Genomic DNA, 22595 nt, shown 5'->3' with positions numbered 1-22595 from the left:
CCTCTAGACTTTATTTGCATTACGCTTGCACCTTCCCTAAGTATTTATTGAGTGCCTGCTGTATGCTAGGCTGTGTATTAAGGTTTCAGTTTATTAACAGTAATGAGATAGTGCCTGCCCTCAAGCAGATCATAGTCTGGTGCTTAAAAGGTGTACTTCCATATTTCAGAAGCAATAAGAACAGTTTGCTTTTAAGACAAACAAGAGTGGTTTTTGTATTTCACAGACAAACTGAAATCCTTTTCATAGTAATTTATCCTGCTGTCCAACTCCAAATAAAGCATCAAACTTTTTCTACAGACTGAAGAGCGCAAAGATAGCGATGATGAGAAATCAGACAGGAACAGACCTTGGTGGAGAAAACGTTTTGTTTCTGCCATGCCTAAAGGTAATTTTATAAAATATTAGAATTATATTAGCAACAAGAAGCAAAGCCCCCAAATCTCTTCCAGAGAGCCAATATGTCAACTTCTCTGTGAGGCTTGCTGGGCCTAAGTTTCTAGCTGTTTTGAGGATATAGAAAATGGTTTCACTCAGGTGAATGCTAAGACAGACCTTTAGAAATGATAGTTCTTGTTCATTGCATGAAGTGGTAGTGGTTTCATACATGGAAGTCAGGCAGGTGACGGCTGTTTAAATATCATATATTGTTGAAGTTAAAGATAAGACTTTTGACATGTATTGCTAATAATTATTGCAGGAAAAAGGGATGCTATTGGTAATTAAACATTGAAAATTTATCCTTTACATTCCTGGAATAACTTAAGCTTTTTATGGTTATGTTCGTTGAGAATGTTTATATCCTGAATATTAGTGAGTATTTTGGAAGGCAGTTGTATAAAATCGTTTTATTTGCTTTCTCTTTTTTTTTTTTTCCTTGTGAATAGCCTGGCATTGTACCAGTAGATATTGAGAATTGAGTTGACAAAAGCATCTCTTCCTGCAAGGAGAGATCGTCCAGGATTAAAGCTAGGGACTTCTTCTGAAGGCCTCTTCTCGGCACTGTGGCACTCAGGAGCTGAGGAACACTGCTTTCACGCCGCACTCAAGCCCACTTGATGAGGACAGAATGAGACTGAGAGCTTTGAGTGTGTTGTTTTTGAGCAGAGGTTAAGAGGCAGTGGCTTTGATTTAGTCCCAATAGATTCGAATTAAATCATTCTTCCTGTGGCAGATGACCCCAAAGCAGATTCTGCAAGCTTCTGTAAGAACCTTCAATGCTCTCTTAAGAACGATTATCAGTTGACACTCGGGATTTCTTAGCTTTTAAACTTTTCACCTTCCTTTCACTTAGAAATGTTGGCACACCAGTTAATACTCCAAAATGACTGCTGTCTTCCGAGTAGTGCAGTATGTTATATGTCACACTACTGACTTTATTTAATTTCCAGCTCCTATACCATTTAGAAAGAAAGAAAAACAAGAAAAAGACAAAGATGATCTGGGGCCTGACAGATTCTCAACACTCACAGGTTTGTAGACCATGGACTTCCTGGCTCCTTCATTCCCAGAGCACATATTTCATAACACTTTTTCTTGGGTGCCATAAGCGTTGCCTTTCTAGAAGAATGTGTTTGTGTGTGTACAGTGGGGAGTATGTTCTTCATAGCTCTGTGGTATCCAGTTGGTGGCCACAGTGAATCTCAGTGTGCTCTTCCTGCAGACCGCCACCACCATCATCATCCTCATTATCATAACTTCTGTTTATGAGGAGGCTCCCGATCCTGGGCCTCTAGGCATTCCCTACAACTCGACATGTCAGTGGGATGATGACACGCAGTGCCTTTTAGGGAAGTGTGGTGATGGTTCTAGTGCGATGCATGCCACATCTTTGGAACGTTGATTGTATAGTTTTCGCTAATGTTGATCAGAGAATTCTAAATTTATTTCCATCTATAGTTCTTGATTATTCGGGATCATAGGGAAATTCTGCTTGACCTAATCGTTTCCTTTTTGTGTGATAAAATGTTCAAACAGTATCATAAATTTATGAACTTTGCCAGTTTTTTACAGCTTGAATCCTTTTAACATTGCTGTCTGGCCCAAGGAAAAGACACCTAGGGGTTGGGTTTTACTTTATTCAGCATTTGTATTTTTGCAGCTTTCTGTTTGGCATATTATGAATGAGCACCCTAAAAGGAATGAGTTTGAGGAGTAGTGTTAAGACCCAACCTTGAGTCTGATAGCTTTGTACTGTTTCCGAGGACTGTAGAGCATCTAGAGGGAAATTAATTTCTCACCTCCTTTTTTTCTTACCTTGATTTTCAATTATGTTATCCCACTAAGTTAAGATGAAGATTTTTATTAAAAAATGGCATAGGTTTCCAAAGAACACCCTGCTCAGAGAGCTCAGTATAGTACAGGTAGAATCCCATTTTAATGCATGTTATTCTAATATCTGGCTCCTTCTAATCGGATGTATTTCCATGGTCTAGCATACCGTCTGGTGAGGTGACTTTGTGGGACTGAAGGGCTTTGGAGAGCAGGAGCTGGGCTTCCAGGCCATGGTTCTGTGCGAGAGCCAGCAAACCTCTCTTATTCAATCAGCAAATACTTTCTGAACATCTGACTCGTGCCAGGCACTGTGCTAAGTGTTGTAGTTATTAAGTCAAATCACATGTCCTGTCTTCTTCAGGAATTACAGTCTGAGAAGAATTGGAAACATTTGTTTCCTGTCCATATTCCTAGTATTAGAACACCACTAGCATTTATGGAGGGAAATTCTTATAATGAAATCTGTTTTTAAAATGTCGAATCAGTCATTGGAGAAGTTAATAAGTTATTTTTTACTTGTGTCTTTGGGCAAACATATTTCTTGGTTCTTGGTGCCTAATCTAGAAGCTAAGTAGGGTAAGTTTTTTTCCATAAGATACTTCATTTTCTTTGTATTTGATTCAAGCAACTTAGATTCCCTACTAATGTAGAAATATTTCTACCCAGTTCTAATTAGTTACCTGTTGAAAATTATCATTAAAACAATTTTTAAATGTTATGAAAGGATATTTCTTAACAGTCTGTCCATAATCCAGTCACCCTAACTGTTCTTTTTTTTTTTTTTCCATGTTCTTTCCCAGTCTTTCCATATTTGTATGTGGCTTTTTCATGACTGAATCAGATTATGTGTGTAACTTTGCATCCTTCTTTCACCAAATGTGATTTCATAAACCCTCTCCAGTTTCTACTAGACATGATTGGTTTTTAATAATTTGTAGTGACTCACAGATAATCTGTCATATCATTTTATGGCCTCCTGAATGTTCTCTTACTTTTGGATACTTAAATGGTATCCAGTTTTTTACTGTGAAAATAATGCTCACAGCTTTGTATATACAGCATTTTTTGTTTATTTCCATTATTTTCCTGGGATAAAATTCTTTTTTTTTTAATTGTTAATGTTTATTTGAGAGAGAGAGGAAGAGAGAGAATCCCAAGCAGGCTCTGTACTGTCTGCACCAAGCCCAATGTGGGGCTCGATCCCACCAACTGTGAGATGATGACCTGAGCTGAGGTCAAGTCAGATGCTTAACCTACTGAGCCACCCAGGTACCCCTTCCTGGAAAAAATTCTTAAGAACGGCATAGAATTAGAGGTTATAAGTGACATTATGGCTTTACGATTAGCCAAATTTTATTCCCTTTTTCAGAGCCCTCAACAGCACTCAAAACCAATAGCAAAAAGGTACTCCCCTTCCAAAGAAAGATTTTGTAATGATAGATGTTTTATCAGTTTACATTTTGAAGATCAGATTTTATTAGAACTCTTTTCTCATGAATTCAAATACCATTACAGCAGAAAGATTCAATTACTTTGGAAATCCTCTTTTTCTGTAATTTACTGCAATTATACAGAGACATGGATACTAAATTTTATTTTCCATGGAAACGGAAGAGCCCATGAGCATATACTGCTTAACCTTTCTATACCTGATTTCCTCCTCTAGAGAGTGAAGGTGATAAAAGTACCTCCCTGTAGGGTTGTTGTGATGATTGAGATTGTTCGTAAAAGGTGCTTAGCACAGTTTCTGGCATGTGGTAAGTGCTCAAGAAATGTTAGCTGCTATTATTATTAGCTGCTATTACGCACACACATATATAATCTAGTGATTTTTTATGTGTTGTTAGACTTCTTGAAAAATGGGATTCTACCAGAATACGGACATTTGTGGTTACCTGCTTGGTCTGGATCTATGTCAGGAGTTTGCATTTCACTATAGAACTTTATTTTGTCCCATGGATCTGTAGCAGCTCTTTGCTTTGATGACTGTTAATTAATGACTCTGCCATCTTAGGCTCCAGGAACACATTTCAGTGTGCTGATTTTGCTGACAGGATAATGGTCCTGAAAGTAAACAGTGCTACATCTGTGATTGTGATAAGCTTTTTCTCCCTGTACCCCGGGTACATTTCCAGCACTCTCCAGCAGTGGCTAGATTCACAAAAGTGCTCTCTTCCAGCAGCTTCACTGTCGTGGTCAGATTTAGTGAGACAGAATATTAATATCTAAAGGTTTGAAATGTGTAGAGAGAGAAAGTCATACAGCAAGAATGGAAGAAGGCATTTTTTTTTTATTATTTAAAAGGGATTAATTCTAAATTTGATACTTTTTTTTACCCTTCAGCATGGAGATGTCTGAATAAATGAATCTGCCTATAACAATGCATTGTTGGAAGTTCTGTTAGCATGCATTGCTAATAACAGTGACTTGAGTTATAAGCACTTTAGAAACCCATCATCCATTTAGTCTGCACTGAATTTCTTAACACCATCATGCAGAATTTTGGCGATGATGAGAAAGTGGAGCTAATCCTCCCGATTGCGTGCTGTGGCAAGGCTCTCAGACCTAGAAATGGGACGAGCAGGCAGCTGCATGGTGCCTCTTAACATTGAGATATGTGCTCTTTTTAAGTCTCACCTCCTAATCCGTCTTTGGGATTATGCTACTGGTATCATACTAACATCAGAGTTGGTGCAAACCAAGGGAAGCTAATTCTCTCACTCTCCTTTCCCCTGCAGATGATCCCAGCCCTAGACTCAGTGCACAAGCTCAGGTCGCTGAGGATATTCTGGACAAATACAGGAATGCCATTAAACGAACCAGCCCCAGTGAAGGAGCAATGGCAAACTATGAAAGTACAGGTGATAATCATGATAAAGATTTGAATATAGTTAACCCTAAACAGTGTGGGGGTGGGGGGTGGGAAAGGGGGTAGGGGCACCAACCTCCTGCATAGTTAAAAATTGATATGTGACTTTTGACTCCCCCAAAACTTAACTGCTAATAGCCTGCTGTTGACTGGAAACCTTAACAGTAACAAATAGTTAACACATATCTGTATGTTACACGTTTAGTACACTGTATTCTTACGGTAAAGTAAGCTAGAGGAAAGACAGTGTTGTTAAGGAAATCATTGTTAAGGATATACAGTCACAGTACCGTATGTATTTATTGAAAAAAATCCATGTAGGGGTGCCTGACTGGCTCAGTCGGAAGAGCCTATGACTCTTGATCTTGGGGTTGTGAGTTTGAGCCCCCACTTTGGGTGTAGACATTGCTTAAAAATAAAATTAAAAAAAAAAATAAGGAAAGCAAATCCATGTATATGTGCACCCATGCATTTCAAACCTGTGTTGTTCAAGGGTCAACTGTACTAACTTTGGTATCACAGTGAAAAAAGTGATCTGAATAAAAAGTAGCTTTTTAATAGCTATAATCCCCATGATGAAGAGGAGAGGAAAAGTATATAAAAGCATAAATTGTATGCACATGTGTTTATGCTTGTATGTGCACAGTGTCTCTGGAAGAATCTGACAAACCTGTAATGTGAGCTGGCTCAAGGGAAATTCATAGGGCGCACAATGGGAAGCCGGAGTAGAGGAGAACTTCCCATACTTATTATTTTGAAAAAATAAATAACAAAAGATTTGAAAGAATAGTACAGTCGAGGTCCATATTCCCTCTACCTTTATCAGGTGTTAACATTTTGCCACCTTCTCTCCATGTATTTTTTCCTGAAGCATTTTAAATTATCTCCTAATAAACATATTTGCCCTATGTAAGGACAGGATCTTTATTATATTAACGAATTTTTATTCCTTTTGATTTTGTACATGAACATATTCTCTAAATTGGTTAATTAGAAACATAAAAACCGCTGCGGGAACCACAGATCTGTCCTGGCTGCATTTGTGAGTTCGTCCCAGCTCATTCTTGGGCAGTGGGAAGGGCGCTCAGGTCTCCCAGCCTCCTTACTAGGGCGCGTGGTTCACCTCAGCAGCCAGCTAGCCCAGGGCTTTTACAGCAAGCCACTTTCTGATTGGGCAAGACCCCATGTCTATAAAAGAGGGTTTTATGTAGAATGATTTTTGAGGCTCCTCTTGGTTCTGTGGTTCAGTGAATCTGATTAGAGCATTATCTGTTTAGTCACAGACGTTTGTTGTTTTGAGTTAAGATTGGTACAGGAAGTAAAAATCATTCACTTCTCAACAACTGCTCCCTTGATTTATTGTCATTGCTATCAGCTTGTTTAAATGAAGTGCTTTTCCTTCTTTCTCAAAGCACTCCGGCTGAAAAGCACAGTGCAAATTTATTGTTGAGTTGCTCTGAACACGTACTGGTGCTAGGCCCCCAGGTTAACCTGCTTATCCTCTCTGGGGGTGGGTTTGTGTAGAGGTCATGGGTGATGGTGAGAGTGCACAGGACTCTCCTCGTGAGGAAACACTGCAGAACATGTCGGCTGATGATCTCCCGGACTCCGCGAGCCAAGCGGCCCACCCTCAGGACTCCGCTTTTTCATACAGGTATTTCTTTGGGAGGATTGCGAATTTGTGGGTTTGGACTTTCCATCAGCACTGTTGTCACTGCAAGTCAGGATTCATTGAGCCATCTAGTAAATGTATAAAGCAGGGGAGTCGTCTGGGTGGCTCATTCAGTTGAGCATCTGAATCTTGATTTCGGCGCAGGTCCTGCTCCCATGGTTGTGGGATCGAACCCCGCATCAGGTTCTGTGCTGAGTGTGGAGCCTGCTCAAGATTATCCCTCTGGCCTTCTCCCTCGTTTGTGCTCTCTCTCTTAAAAGAAAAAAACCAAACCAAAAAAAAAAAAAAAAAGTATAAAGCAGAGAGAATGAATGAAATGCAGTTTCCTGAGAAAACCTTGCTTCACTTTGGATTCCATACATCAAACACTTTAATTCAGGAGTGAAAAAACATCCACCTCGTGTGCTCACAGGGACCACATACGTCCTTTAAATGAAACAAGTGGCAGTGCCTTTGCAGACCCCAAGCTCCCTGCCCACGTGGGAAATGCTGGGGGAGACCAAGTGGGTGGTAGGGTCAGCCGCAGTTTCAAGCAGTAGAGTGATAGAAAGGGCTTCTTGTCGAGTGGTGAGCTTGTCTTGTGTCAAGATCAACCTTTCTCAGGAGACCTGGTGGACAGTGTTCTTAGTTTGGATGGTGAGATGGTTCTGGTGACTTCTGTGGTCCCTCCTGACACTGGCATCATGGTGCTTTCTCATTCTCCTCCCAGTGGCCGTTGTGGGATTTGGTTTATGTTACAGGGTCCAAAAGGATTTGTTTGATTCTGGTGACTTTACAGAATAGTCCTTGCTCAGAGCATTTTTATATAGCCTTGCTCCTCGGGTAACAAGTAAAGCCTGTTCCTTTAAGTGAGCTGTCAGTAAATTAAAAATTAATTTTTTATTTCTGCTCGAAACATCTGAGTCCTGAGGTAGCATATTAGTTTGTATAGTGAGTGTTCATAAAATATGACCATCTCTGGATAAAGAAATTAATGTACTTTTGGTTCATTCTTCAGAGATGCAAAAAAGAAACTGAGACTTGCTCTTTGCTCTGCGGATTCCGTTGCTTTCCCAGTGCTAACCCATTCAACAAGGAATGGTCTACCAGACCACACAGACCCAGAAGGTAAGTTTTTCCTGTATTTATAGGTTGGATCATATGAAACCGCCTGTATTCCACTGTATTTAAGCTGTGTAACAATTCCCTATGGTTTAGTTCTGCTGATCCATGGTAGAGCAGAATGGGATATCCCAAAGGCTGAGGGATGGTATACAATGGAAATTCTCAACAATAACAGAATTCTGTTGTTTGTTTGTTTAGACAATGAAATTGTTTGCTTCTTAAAAGTTCAAATAGCTGAAGCAATTAACCTACAAGATAAGAACTTAATGGCTCAACTTCAAGAAACTATGCGCTGTGTGTGCCGCTTTGATAACAGAACTTGTAGGAAACTGCTGGCCTCTATTGCCGAGGACTACAGGTAATTACCCAGCTTGCTTCACTTGTCAGCCTATTTTCAGCTCCAAGTGTCTTTTTTTATTTAACAAGTGAATCTGGGCTTACTGCAATGTGCTTGGCTGTGTTTACCTGGATGACAAACACGTTTGGATATTTATCTGGAAGTGTAGTTGTAAATGAGCAGTTCTGACTAACAGAGAAATTCAGTTTCCTTCAGCTTTGCACAGAAGCCGTGCTAGCAGAGGTGAGGCCAGAATAGCTAGCTTTAGCTTTTTTTCGGGGTGATAGGAAAAACTATTTCCTGGAGTAAGGAAGGAGTAGGCCTAAAAATTGCTGCCCTCTGTCTGCTGCTAGCCCTTTGCTAACAGTTCAGGAGAAGAATGTAATAGAGATCCTTGGGAAATGAAGAGGCCCCTGGGCTTAGGGAATGGGCACTTTAATGATTGTTACCATTAGACTATAAGCAAATAATTGATGATACGTTTAATGGTCTAGTGGTGTATTAACCTATATGTTGTAATTATTTTAGTCTTCTGTAGCTATCAATTTCCTGTGAAGTATGAGGTCCTGTCCTACCAACATGGAGACTGTGGGCCAATATAAAATAGACCAACGATGCCAAGGGACTTAGTAACATTTAGTGAGTTGGGTAGCTAAGTGTTCAGCCCAGTAGACGTTATTCTTCACAAATACGCACAATGGTTCTGTTTCTTAAGCAGGCAGCATTATTAGTCCTCAAGACAGTTGTCTGCAGCCTGACGTGGCTAATTGGTAAAACCAAAGTCTATGAGAGAAAAAATTAAGACTCTTCGTCTCCAAAAAAGTGTGCACTGTACGTATGTGATGTCCTGCAAAGCATATTTCCTTTTAGGAAAAGGGCCCCCTATATTGCTTATCTCACTCGCTGTCGGCAAGGACTGCAGACCACGCAGGCTCACCTGGAAAGGCTACTGCAAAGGGTCTTGCGGGACAAAGAGGTGGCCAATAGATACTTTACCACCGTCTGTGTAAGGTTGCTGCTTGAGAGCAAAGAAAAGAAGATCAGGGAATTCATTCAAGGTAACTAAAGACCTTTAGTTGAAGCATCTCTTCAGCCATGGATTCGTGGGGAGATTTGGAAATTTTTGTTTTGCTAATTTGAGTATCTGCATGTCTACAAGTAGTCCCTTAAACTCCCACGTGTTTTATGGATTCTTAATTAAACTGTAACGTCCAACCAATACATTCCATTTTTATCCTGGATCGAATATCTGTAGTTTATACAAAATTGGGAAAATTGGTTAGAGTTTTGGATCCTGTGTATGTTTTTCTCACATTTAAAATAAAACATATCATTTTTAAAAAGCTTTTTTAACTTTTTAATTTTTTAAATTACACTATAATTAATATATATATGGTGTTATATTAGTTTTAGGTGTACAGTGTAGAGATTCAGTAAGTCTATACATTAGTGAAAGTGTGTCATTTTTATATCGTTTTTAAATTTTTATTTTTTTCTTAAAGTCAAAAAAACCTTTTTTTTTCAAAGTATGTCATTTTTATGACAAACCCCTTGCTTTTAAACTTTCGCATATTTCTTACCTATCTTCTGATTTTAATGATCTGACCACATTCTCCTAAAATAAGCCATATGCATATACGCTTTTGGCTTTAAGAACATAACATCTGCAGAGCTAGTGATTAAAATGATTTCTGTAATTTCCTTTTTAAGATTATTCAGATAGTATATTATAAAAAATCATTATTTTGCATTGGAGACTTTCAGAAACTCACAGCAGCTGATGATAAAACTGCTCAGGTAGAGGATTTTCTGCAGTTCCTTTATGGTGCAATGGCCCAGGACGTCATATGGCAGAACGCGAGTGAGGAGCAGCTTCAGGATGCTCAGCTGGCCATTGAACGAAGTGTGATGAATCGGATTTTCAAGCTTGCTTTCTACCCTAACCAGGATGGGGACATACTTCGTGACCAGTGAGCACTCCCATGTTTACCGCACCTGTGTTGACCACGTAGGGGTACATCAGCCAGTCCCGTGTTTTACACAAGCTGTGCATGAGACTTAGTGATGCCAGTAAAGGCAGTGCATGCTATCATTTTCCCCCATCTGAGTGACCAGGGCAGAAAGAAGGATAGCACTCTGTTTTCAGGGAGTGGGAAATTGGGCCGGAGGGCATATCAATTGGTATGGCCTTCCTGGAAGGCCCTGCTGCTATTCTGCCTTAGCTGTTCTCCCCTTCTTTCCTCTTCCTGCTCTTCCTTATCCTTCACGTCTAGACTGCAGCACCACTCTTCTGACCTTTCTGACCAGGGTCAGTTCCTGGCAGGGCTCTCTCGGACCTGCGTACCTTTCTTTAGCACTTGCCACTGTTGGGGTTTCACATCTGGTAGAGTCACAGTTCCTTGGCCTGGCACTACTGGCACGTGGGGCCAGGTAACTCCTTGGTGTGGGAGGCTGCTGTGTGCCTTGCAGGATGTTTGGCAGCATCTCTGGTCTGTACACAGGAGATGCTGGTAGTTCCCCACCAGTTGTAAGAACCAGAATGTCCCCAGACATTGCCAGATGTCCCTCGGGAGGAGGGGAGGTGCAGAATCACCCCCTTAGTGATCCCTGCTGTGTGTGGTCATCTGGTGAACGCTTCTCTCCTCCACTGGATTGTCATCTCCGTGAGAGCAGGAACATAATGCTGTTAGTTACCACTCTGTCCCAGCATCAAGCACAGGGCTTGACTTCTGTATGCTCATTATTTATTTATTAAGAATGAAAAGCTGTATGTTTGAATATCAAAAAATATCTGGAAATCTATGATGTATGAGTCATGTCTCGATAAAGCTGGTTTTAAAAAGTAATCCTAAAAAAAATTTATCCTGAAAAAAAAAAAAAAAAAAAAAGAAACCTGGAGTGGTAACCGTGGTTATATTTGGGGTAATAAGACTATGGGTGATTTCTCATTTTCATTTTCCCTCTCTTGCACTTTCTGGAACACTGCTTCACAGCCCTGTTTCTGCCATGTTGAGGTGGCTACTCTGTCCCCAGCAGTAACACCGGCTTACTGTGCCAGTGACTCTCAAGGGGTCCATGTGATAGGACCTCAGGATGAGTCATGAATGGTTAATAGAAGCTTTCTTTCACAGAAATGCTAAGGTCTTACATGTATGTTTGAGAGCACTCTTCTGTGAATGGGTTAGGGTTGTTCTAGCCTGCCTCTCCCACTCTTCATAGTCTAAGAGGCACACCCCATGGGGCACCTGGGGGGCTCAGTCAGTTGAGCATCCGACTTCGGCTCGGGTCATCTCACGGTTCGTGGGTTTGAGCCCCACGTCGGGCTCTGTTCTGACAGCTTGGAGCCTGGACCCTGCTTTGGATTCTGTGTCTCCCTCTCTCTCTGCCCCTCCCCCGCTCACGCTCTGTCTCTCTCTCTCTCTCAAAAATAAATAAACGTTAAGAGGCGCACCCCGGCTTCTGTGCCTCCTTCACCAAATGGGACATATTTTCTTTCCAGAGACCAGTTTTTAGCTTCCAGAATGGGATAAATGGGAGTAGGGGCATTCAAACTGTATTTCCTGCAAAGAGCAGTATTGGGTACCCTCTCCTCCGTGGCATGTCTTCAGGTTTTATAGAGTGCACAGTTAACCAGTGCTCCGGAAAAAACAGTAGAAGCCAGGAAGGCTGGGTTTAGCGCCTGCTGCTAACCCTTGTGTGACCTCAGGCAAGCCTTTCACCTGTCTAAGCCTGATTATTTTCATCTATGAAATAGGAGAGAGGTTGAGTGTTCTCAGAGTCCCTTCTCTGTCTGAGCTTCTGTGGTCTTTGGTTTCTGGCTTTTAATCCCTCTACTTCCTCTGTGCTTTTTACTAATTAGTGTGTCCGGGTGGCTTCTGGGCTAGGGCTCCTCCCCTTTCTCCTTTGGAATGCTGAACTGGGCTGGGAACGAAGGACTTCCCTATTCTCCTTGCCTCCCCTCAGCCCACTCAGCATTTCTAAGGAGATCCTAAGTGTGAGACATTTTTGACAAGAGGGAATACTTACAGCTAAGCGTCTCAACCGTAATTGTAATCTGTATCTCGAAAGAAGTCTTAACGTTTTAAATGTTTTGAAAAAAAAAAAACATTTTTTATGTGCCTTTTTTTTCTGAAATATGTATTTACATATGTGTTTTTGGGGTTTTCAGAGTCCTTCATGAACATATTCAGAGATTGTCTAAAGTAGTGACTGCAAATCACAGAGCTCTACAGATACCAGAGGTAATACAGTTTTATGTAGTATTAGTAGTTGCTTGATAACGCCGTATGCATGTTCAGAACATAATAAATTATAAAACACAATTTGCATTCGAGGTATTTCTAACTTTAAAGTTCTCAGAGGTCCTAGGATTAACATATCCTGGCATGGAAGGGGCCTTGGGGAGAGGAGGAGGAGGGCTGCACAGAGGGGCCCCTGCCCAGATGCCACTCAGCGTGCGGGCGGGGCTTCTGCCTACACCTGCTCCGCCTGCAGCAGCCTTGCCAGGTTTCTGCAGAAATGTCCCATTCGAGTAAGGGATCTGGTGGCACTCCACAGAATGTGACAGCTATTCCAGGGGAACAAATTGAATCTGAATGTGACATCAAAGTTACCTGTTAGTGTCATACAACGTCTACAAAATAATGGAAAAGTTCAGGTATTTGACTTTTCTGGTTGTTTTATTAGTGTCCCCACTAATGAAATGTCAGTATAAGTTTATAAATTACCTTGGTTTTTTTAATCTGTTCTTTCTAGAACTGCAACAAAGGTAACATTTTTATGATATTTTCCTTCAGAAGTAGCTTGTTTGTACTTTTAGAATCAGCTGCTCCTTGTAGATAAGTTCCATTCTAGCTATTTAAGAAAGATAATTGTTTGGCATTTTATGAGGTCTAGGTTGGTGTTATCATATGTCCTTTCCTCCATTAATGGAGGATTGATTCATTTGAAAATGCAAAGCAAATTATTTAAAAATTTACTAAGCTTCAGTCTTAGTGGAAGGGAGGGAACCACAATCTGGTTTTACTGAAGAAAGGAAAAGGCACCAAGCCTACCCTTCTGCTTCCTGACATGGAGGTTGTCCTGGTCGCTTCCTGTAGTTGCTGTTGAATTCAAGATTCGGGTCTGTTTGTGATCTCGCTTAGGTTTATCTTCGGGAGGCACCATGGCCATCCGCACAGTCAGAAATCAGGACAATAAGTGCTTACAAGACGCCTCGGGACAAAGTGCAGTGCATCCTGAGAATGTGCTCCACGATCATGAACCTCCTGAGTCTGGCCAATGAGGACTCCGTCCCCGGAGCAGATGACTTTGTCCCTGTTTTGGTATTTGTGTTGATAAAGGTGGGCCCCTCACTACTATTAATGAAGAGAGTTTATTTGGCAGTTCCAAGCAGGTTGGTGCGGGGCTTCACGTGCTCTTCCCAGTCTCAAGCTCTGTGTTACCCAGAAAGAGTCTAATGTGAAGTCTTGTTCTGTCCAAAAGTTAAGATTTTCGAAAGAAAGGATAGGAGGACTGGATTCCTAGATGAACATTTTCAACTTTTACATGCCTGAGGTTCTTGGTTGGGGCCCGGTATGTAATTATTGAGTGAGTGAATGAGGGAAAATTCTTTTTATTGTGCTCTTACCATCTTCTTCCACACTGAATTCCTCATAGTCCTTGTCACCTGAACCGTCAAATCTACCAAACACCTGTCTCCTTTTGGCCTCTTATTTTGTAATTGTGCCATGTTATCTTTTTAAAGGTTTGTTTATTTATTTTGAGAGAGGGAGAGAGAGCAAGCAGGGAAGGGATAGAGGGAGGGAGAGAGAGAATCCCAAGCAGGTTCTGGGCTGTCAGCACAGAGCCTGACATGGGGCTTGATCCCATGAACTGTGAGATCATGACCTGAGCCGAAATCAGGAGTTAGATGCTTAACCTACTGGGCCACCCAGGCGCCCCTGTGCCATATTATCTTAAAATGTACTGGTGTCTCTTGTGTGTGTGTGTGTGTGTGTGTGTGTGTGTGTGTGTGTGTGTGTGTGTGTGTGTGTTTTACTTTAAAATTGAAATGTCATCGTTTAAACGGTTTATGGTGAGCATTTTCAGGGGAACCATGCAGTTTGGGTGCACACAGCCGCCAAGTGACTGTGTCACTTGTGTGTTCCAGTTAGCTCAGACCACCTGTTGACGTCTAAAGTATATCTGACATATGTTTTACTAATTCTTGATATTGCGGTATTTCTGCAATCTGAATTCTTAGCTCAGTCGGCAGCCTATAGGATCAGTGTGCGGTCAGCCTTCCCGACTCCTGCTGTCGGCCGTTGTCCTTGTATCTTCCAGGTGTGATGTGTCTCGTTCTTTGCAGAGCCAGTGTGAGCTCGTTCTGGGGCACAGGCCTTAGTGTGTCCCCCCAACCACTTACAACGCCTGTGTCCTTTCTGTCTATGTGAAAAAAGTAAAAAGCAGGAGATGTTCTGTGTTACCTCTGGCAACTCACCATATTATCTTTTTAGTTTTTTTTCTTTCTCAATTGGTGTACAGCCTTTATTTCCTTATCTAATATTCTGGAATCCTGGGATGTGTTGAGTAAAGTCCACTAGGATTAGTTCAGCCTCCATAAGGACCAGCAAGCTTCATTGACTTACAAGGATAGAAAGGTCTAGATAGTTCAGCTGGCATTAGAACCTGAGTTGCCTTTCCAGTATACCGTTGTTACTCATAGTGGCTAAGGTTTATAAATTGCTCCCGAAGAAGACTTTGGGGATTATTTTCAAAAGGACTGGTGTCTCTTTCATAGGAAGACATTGGAAGATGTTAGCTTAGATGGTTTTTGCGGAGTTGTACATCTGAGTAATTGACTCTCTTCGTTTTCACTTCTCTAGGCAAATCCACCCTGTTTGCTGTCTACCGTCCAGTATATCAGTAGCTTTTATGCCAGCTGTCTGTCTGGAGAGGAGTCCTACTGGTGGATGCAGTTCACGGCAGCGGTGGAATTCATTAAAACGATTGATGACCGGAAGTGACCAAGACCAAGGCCCACCGAGGCAGCAGACTGTTAGGCGGGCAAACAGCTCTCTTAGAAAATGTACCAGCTGCTTTGAAGGCTGAAGATTGTTTTTGTATAATATTGTACAGCGTTCAGACATTTTAAAACAGATCTTTACTAAACAGATTAATGAGCTAACAAGCAGGTTCTCTTTTCTTTGGGCTCTTTTCTTTTCTGTTGCATATTTGGTTATTTTCTTGTCCCAAGTAGAGACTAGTACTGCAAAAAGGGACCACATTTTTCAGGTATTTTGAAATATTAAAAAAGAGAACAAAATCTAGAAAATTTCTAGATCTCCATTCACGAATACCCATTCTTTCCTTTTATTTAAAAAAACAAAAAAAGAAAAGAACAGTACACCTCTTTTTAGATGCTGCGTAATCTTCTATGCATCTAATGGAAGGAAAATAGCAGTTGCACTGAGGATTATAATAGTGGTGACATTAGTGGCATTATATAAATGCACTCACCTAGATCGAAAAGCTAAGAAGGAAATGTAAATATAATATATATTTATATTTGATGTAATATGGACATCTTCAGATTCTAATAAACAAGGAATATTGCTGATAGTAGGTTGTGACGTACCCTCTTGTGAAATGGTTTCCTTGACAAAGTTTAAGCTGAGCTTAAAAGCAACAAACAAATACACAGAAATATTTATTAAAGTGTAAAACAGTTTCTTGAACTTTCTAGGTGTGGAGTTTGATGCACAAGGCTGCCTTTGATGAGGGGTATAACAATCACTTAGACATTCCTCACCACAGACGTCTTTGAGCCTGCAGGAGGAGCGAGGTAGACTGTTTAATCGCCATGCGTTACATACAGAGGAACAGTAGATACCTAACATGTTACTGTGGTACATACTAAATACAGTGTAGAAACCCCAAACAGAACTCCTTTTAAACCTTTCATTGTAATATATTTTTGATGATTATTCACATTGAATGACAGACCAGGAATTCAGTGAATGTCATTTTTTTAAAAACTAATTTGTATTGTCTGCTCTAGTGATACAAGTTTTACTAGTGATAAACTATTTTAATCAACCATATTATTCTTATGGAAAAAAATCTATTTTGGCAGGTTTCTGTGCCTTTATTTCCCTCTTCTGAACAAAAGTCTGGGTTTCAGTATTTTGGTTTGATTGTATATTGATAATTAATCAGGAATGGGTGTTGGTGTGTGAGAAATTGGCTAGGGAGGCACACCAGAGCTTCAAGCACAAGTCTGGGGCGTAAGTCATCCCCGACTGCTCTCACTCTGTATGTTTCCTAAACTTGGTTAGCTTCTTTTATAACAAACTCAGTCCCATACTTTGAGTCCCTTGTTGCTAGCAGCATTTCTAGGCATTTTTAAGGGAACTGTGACAAACAGCGGTGAGCAGATGAACCCGGAGGCCGTCTTCTCTCCGAGACCTCTGTGTTTAATTGTGCCTAAAGAAGCTGGATTTTCTTTATGCTCCCATCTCTTCTCATTCATTTATTTTAGAATACCGAGATAAGTTACATAGGAGTGTGGGATGTGGTTTCTGCCTTTTAGGGAGAGATCAAAATTAAACTAGTACTACAAAATGTCCTTTTGAATGTTAGGTCAAGAAATCTGTGTAGAGTCCTGTGCTTCATGGGCTGTGACTGTCAAACCTGCCTACGTATTAGAAGTCAGATCCTGTCATTAAATACTTTACAAGACAAACAGTCTGACACGATTTCTAAGACCTAGGGCGAGTCCATTTATTTCAGTATTTGATTCAATAAATGTTAAGTCAATAGAAGACTTGGAATAGTTGAAATTCATTTTTATGGGCTTTAACAGATTTTTTTTTTCCTCTCCAAATGGTTGCTAAATCCATTCTGTGTTATCACTATAGAAATAAATACGAAGCTGTGGACATTGCACAGGGCTCTTTTCTGTGGAGGAGAAGGTGGTGAGTTGTGGGTGTAAGGCTGTGCTGGAGGCAGGAGGTGAGAGCCATGCAGTGCTGGGGCCAGGGGTGAGGGTGGAACCCCAGGGATCTGGCATCCGATTACACCTCTGAGACAGAGGCCCGGGCCTGGGTCTTAACTCGGGAGCTGGCGGAGAAGCACAGCCCGGCTCTTTAAGGAGTAGCTACATCTCCCTCTGCAAACCCTTTTAGGAGCAAGAACCAATCAGCATCAGCCATTTTGCTGGCTTGATTTCATGGCATGATTTTCTTATAGTGTTGATTTCTGAATTTAGGAGTTGGTGACTATCTGCGTGGCAGCGGTAGGGTGGGAGACAGGGAGTAATTTGACTTTGCTCCTTTGGGAAGGAGGGATAGTTGTTCTTTGGTTCTTATTACATTTCCTCCCAGCACTTATTTTATATGAGGGATTAGTGCAAAAGTATAAAATCACCCATAGGAAACAGTAGCCGCTGAGTATTATGTGGAATTTGCAATGATGTTGTTAAATGGAGAGAGAGTGGCTCAGTTCACTGAAATATTCTACAGTTAACTTCTCTAGTGAAAAATCAGTTTATATTTTGTGTTAATATTCTGCTTCCTGAAAGTTAAGCAGTAGAAACACAGACTGAGGATGGTCTTCATAAAATTACTATTTTTTTTAAACCTGGTAAACGTTTTTGTTTTCTTTCTCCGCTTTAGTTTACGTCTCAGCCCCAGGAATTGCTGGCTTCTGCTTTTTCTTTTTAAAACCTGCTTATGAAAGCCTTTTTTTATACAGATATTAAATTGCTGTAGTAAGAGAATTAGGCTTCGTGAGGGATTGAAAATAGATGTGATGCATGGTTTTCCCTTTTCCTGTTGTGTCCTGGAAGCCTTTGTTTAATCCAGACTTTCAATATACACGTTGCTGACGAGCTAAGCCAGAGAACAGGAACCTGGCCCAAATGGTAGTGAGGCCGCGCTCTCGTCAGACCCAGCAGCTGAGCTCGCGTGCCCATCCAGCACCGTCTTTGCGTAACCTGCCATGTGGATTCCAGTTTGAGCCAAGTAAAGGTCAACTTCATGTTTTGAATGGGTGAGGCTTTAAAGACCCCGTTCTCTGATGTGATTGGGTGTGGAAAGGGAAAAGGAGGACCACACTTGCTCAAAATTATTAGTGGGTTGCATGGGAGTGATAGAAATGTAGCGGGGTTAGCTTCTTCAACGTTTTCCTCCTGCTTCTCCGTTCCTGCTTTATTTCTTTAAGGAAAAGTCTACATTTGCCCTCTTTCTAGTTCTTTTAAATCTAGTGAATTTATTCTGTATTTGATTGCCATAATTCGGGGGGTGGGGGGAAATCAGAAACCATCTTGAAGCTCAAAGAATTTTTAGTAAGTAGATTAACAGTGATGAGGTATTTTAACTATTTTGAATGCCAAAATGCTTGAGAATTTGCCAGGTTAATACTTAATATACCTTAGAATGTGGGTTACCCAAGAAGTAAGATGACCAGGAACGGCTTTATTACCCTGGAGAACACTTAGAGAAAGGGAAACATAGTTTGCGCATTGTCACGGTTGGTGTGGTTGAGCTATGGAGTCACGGTGGAGCTCATGTGTCCCACAGGCCTGCGCTCAGCAATGGTTAAGTTCAAGAGTGGGGAGGTCCTCTCCACTTGGTTAATGGCAGACAGTGCGGGCAGGGGCCACACGCCTTAAAAATTCACCCCTGCTGAGTTGATATTCTGTCTTGTTTACCGTATTCTTGTGCTTCTCCTGTACTAAAAAGCTTTGTACTGCCTCTCCTCTCGAAACTGATAAAACCTTACCTAAGCCTCAGTTAATGAGCTTGCACAATCTTGTATATGTACAGGAGACTCATCCTGTCTTCTAATGTGATCACTAATGTACAGTCTCATTCTGTAAAACTGATTAAAAAGGGAGAGCAGTTGAATTCACTGCGTTTTATGTTTCCATCATCTATTTTGTACGCAGAAGCATTTCTGAAAGTTTCTTTGACTCCAAATATTACTAATGTTCTCCAAGAATTCACACTTGCCTTTTTTTCATCTGAACATCTAAGGACATTTGTTAAGTGTGGTCCAGGAAGGAATTAGAATGAGCTAGCGGTTACTAACGAGATTGTGAACGTTTACTGTTTTAACACAGTTTGTATCTGGCCCTTGTATTTGGTAGCGATTCATCAGCCTTAGTTCTGAGAGCAAAAGTCCTAATCACAGTATTCCCTGAAGCCTTTATTAATCTTTTCGGCCCAGGGGAGGTGCTATTAGACAAGGAGCCCTTGTCACAAGCTCACTCTGCAGGCTTCCCTTGCTGGTGGAAAGGTGCTTTCCCTGTATTGATTGCTCCTTATTTAGAAGGAAACATTAAAAAATTTGATTAGGGCTCAGTGTTCATTCAGTCTATTCAGTATTAAAGTTAATGCTATCACTGGCCTAAAACTGGACATAGAATTCGACTCTACTTGCCAACTTGGCATTACCTGTGTGCTTGGACTCCTGTTATATTTGTACCCACTCAACCCTTCTCTCCCAAGAAGTGGCTCTGTAGCTTTTCCCAAAGGAGGCTGAGCCAGTGGCACTGTTTAGCTAGGCCTCCGTGCAGCACTGCCTGTAAAACGTGTCATGATCCTGAAAAGGGAAATCCTTTCTCAGAAGCTCCTCTTGGCTGTAAATGTGTCCTCTGCCTAGAGATTTCAGTTTTCATTGGAGAGCTTTTGCTTCGGTCATTTCATTCCAGGAGAATCCTTTTCCATCTTCTTGGTGGTACCAAAATGCAGTACATAGACTTTTTAGAAAATTGACCAAAGAGGCTGGAAAATCTCTGGTTGCGAGAATCCTGAAAACATCTTGCACATTTGGGAATAGTGCTCAGTTCCAAGTCATTGAACCTGTTGTGGATGCTGAACATGAACACCACAGTAGACCTAATTCTGTTAACTAGGAATTCAGCATGTTGCTGGCCAAAACCATTAAATTTTATGTACCTGTGAAAAGAGTATCTGATGTGATTTTTTAAAGTAAGCTCTGCCTAACGTGGGGCCTGAACTCACGACCTCGAGATCAGGATTAGCCCGCTCCACTGACTGAACCAGCCAGGTGCCCCTTTTAATGTGATTTTTTAAAATATAGGACATTTTCACTTCAGCTTTCCTTACTGCTCTTAATTTATAGGCTTGACAAACGTTTTTTAACCAGGGCTGTTGATTAATATGCATAGCTGCTGATGTTTTTTTTTTTTTTTAATTTTTTTTTTCAACGTTTATTTATTTTTGGGACAGAGAGAGACAGAGCATGAACGGGGGAGGGGCAGAGAGAGAGGGAGACACAGAATCGGAAACAGGCTCCAGGCTCTGAGCCATCAGCCCAGAGCCTGACGCGGGGCTCGAACTCCCAGACCGTGAGATCGTGACCTGGCTGAAGTCGGACGCTTAACCGACTGCGCCACCCAGGCGCCCCTTTGCTGCTGATGTTTCTTTTTTTTTTTTTTTTTTTTTTAAATTTTTTTTTCAACGTTTATTTATTTTTGGGACAGAGAGAGACAGAGCATGAACGGGGGAGGGGCAGAGAGAGAGGGAGACACAGAATCGGAAACAGGCTCCAGGCTCCGAGCCATCAGCCCAGAGCCTGACGCGGGGCTCGAACTCCCGGACCGCGAGATCGTGACCTGGCTGAAGTCGGACGCTTAACCGACTACGCCACCCAGGCGCCCCTGATGTTTCTTAATCATTCCTGATGAATTCAGTCAAGGGCTCTGTTCCGACTCACTCTGATCAAAGGAATTATAATCTCTGGGGTTGGGACCTAAAATTGTGCCCCAGGGAGTTCTGTAAACCATGCTTTTCTAAATTCCCTGTTGAGAATCACCTGGTACTCTTGTTTGTAAATCTGAATTTATTGAGGATGGAACCAGGAATCTTTACATGCTCAAGTGGTCCTAGAGAGTCAGGAAAAGGCTAACGATTAAATTGTAGAAAAAAGAAAATAGAAGCCATATTTCAAAGAACTGTATTACAGGTACTTGATCAGTTTTTAAGAGCAGAGTCTGAAATAGCAAGCAGTTTCGTTCTTGAAAGATCTCTGAATTGTGTGCATTTACTAGGGCAAGTGGGTCAGGACCCTGTCATGACACAGGTGGAAGAAAAACACCCAGTCACAGTATTTTCTCCAGCAGCAAATGAGATGTGGCGATGAGAGAAAAGTGAAGCATACCAAGTGGGTGATGTCAGTCAAATGACAACGTGGCACAGTATGTCATCATTCCAGGCAAGTTTCAGAGATGTGGCCTATTGGTATACGAAGAAGGGTCTCGAATTTATATGGAAAGGGAAATAGACTATGGTGAATTCACGGACAAAAATAATGGAAGGTGACAAGGAACAACAGCAGTAGCTGATAACATTTTATTTCTGAGTGACCGAGGGACCAAACGAAGGCATGGAATGGACAGTTCTTATTTGGCCATTGTTTGGTAGTCTTATTTCCAAATCATGTATAGTCCTTATAATTAAGACAATTTTTTTTTAATGTTTATTTATTTTTGACACAGAGACAGAGCGTGATTGGGGGAGAGGCAGAGAGAGACACACACACAGAATCCGAAGCAGGCTCCAGGCTCCGAGCCATCAGCACAGAACCTGAGGTGAGGCTCAAACTCACAAACCACAAGATCATGACCTGAGCCAAAGTCAGACACCCAACTGAGTCACCCCGGTGCCCCTAGTCTTTATAATTTTTAAGGGCAAGCATTAAAAGTTTTCTTTTATATAAAAACGAAAGTAAGTCCTCCAGGTGACATCCTCAGGGAAGTTTGAGAAATGCCATGACAGCCAGCCTTTCACCAAGTATGAACCAGTGGACCACGTGCACTGCCTAACTGGCGACATCCATAAACTTGTGATCTCACCCTGCAGCTATTGAATCAGATTTCTGGGGGAAAGTCCAGGAATCTACATTCCTAGCAAGCTCCCCATCTGACTCTGATGCTTGTTAAAATTCAGGATCCACTGCAGAAGTTCAATTTTTAAAGGCTTGGCCCCACATCCTATAAGGATGACAGGTGTGAGGAAGGCAGACCCTTACACAGGGGTGCCTGGGTGGCTCAGTCGGTTGAGTGTCTGACTTCAGCTCGGGTCATGATCTCATGGTTTGTGGGTTCAAGCCCCACAGAGGACTTGATCTTCTGTCCCCCCCCCACTCCCTCTGCACCTCCCCTGCTTGTGCTCTCTCAAAAACAAATAAATATTAAAAAAAAAACAACCAACTTTCACCAGATGGCCAGTCCAGTTTATCCTGTAAGGATAGCTCTTTTTATTTGCTTAAATACAAGTGTTTTCTTTACTCATAACCAGGGTGGTTATGTAAAAACTATCTTTTTCCCAAAT

At 41.4% G+C, this 22595-nt stretch overlaps 1 protein-coding gene and 1 pseudogene across 5 annotated transcripts in view; both read left to right on the top strand.

Moving 5' to 3' along the window:
- GAPVD1 (GTPase activating protein and VPS9 domains 1) overlaps positions 1–20207 on the top strand; it is a 76467-nt gene extending 56260 nt beyond the window's left edge. For 3 of the 5 annotated variants that reach the window (XM_047829626.1, XM_047829628.1, XM_047829625.1), the window contains 11 exons: positions 301–388; positions 1392–1472; positions 5013–5135; positions 6668–6797; positions 7813–7922; positions 8118–8277; positions 9127–9314; positions 10013–10226; positions 12425–12497; positions 13401–13598; positions 15123–20207. In XM_047829626.1, the coding sequence (XP_047685582.1) occupies positions 301–388; positions 1392–1472; positions 5013–5135; positions 6668–6797; positions 7813–7922; positions 8118–8277; positions 9127–9314; positions 10013–10226; positions 12425–12497; positions 13401–13598; positions 15123–15263 (1506 nt within the window). In that variant the 3' untranslated portion in view covers positions 15264–20207. The remainder of the gene's footprint in view (positions 1–300; positions 389–1391; positions 1473–5012; positions 5136–6667; positions 6798–7812; positions 7923–8117; positions 8278–9126; positions 9315–10012; positions 10227–12424; positions 12498–13400; positions 13599–15122) is intronic. The other 2 variants (XM_047829630.1, XM_047829627.1) reach the window with 1 other exon arrangement.
- Positions 20208–21171: 964 nt separating this feature from the next.
- LOC125150460 (single-stranded DNA-binding protein, mitochondrial-like) lies at positions 21172–21686 on the top strand (annotated as a pseudogene).
- Positions 21687–22595: the final 909 nt, after the last annotated feature.

Source organism: Prionailurus viverrinus, chromosome D4 (genome assembly GCF_022837055.1).
Source record: "Prionailurus viverrinus isolate Anna chromosome D4, UM_Priviv_1.0, whole genome shotgun sequence".
Taxonomy (NCBI): Eukaryota; Metazoa; Chordata; class Mammalia; order Carnivora; family Felidae; genus Prionailurus; species Prionailurus viverrinus.
This window is presented reverse-complemented; position numbering and strand designations above follow the sequence as displayed.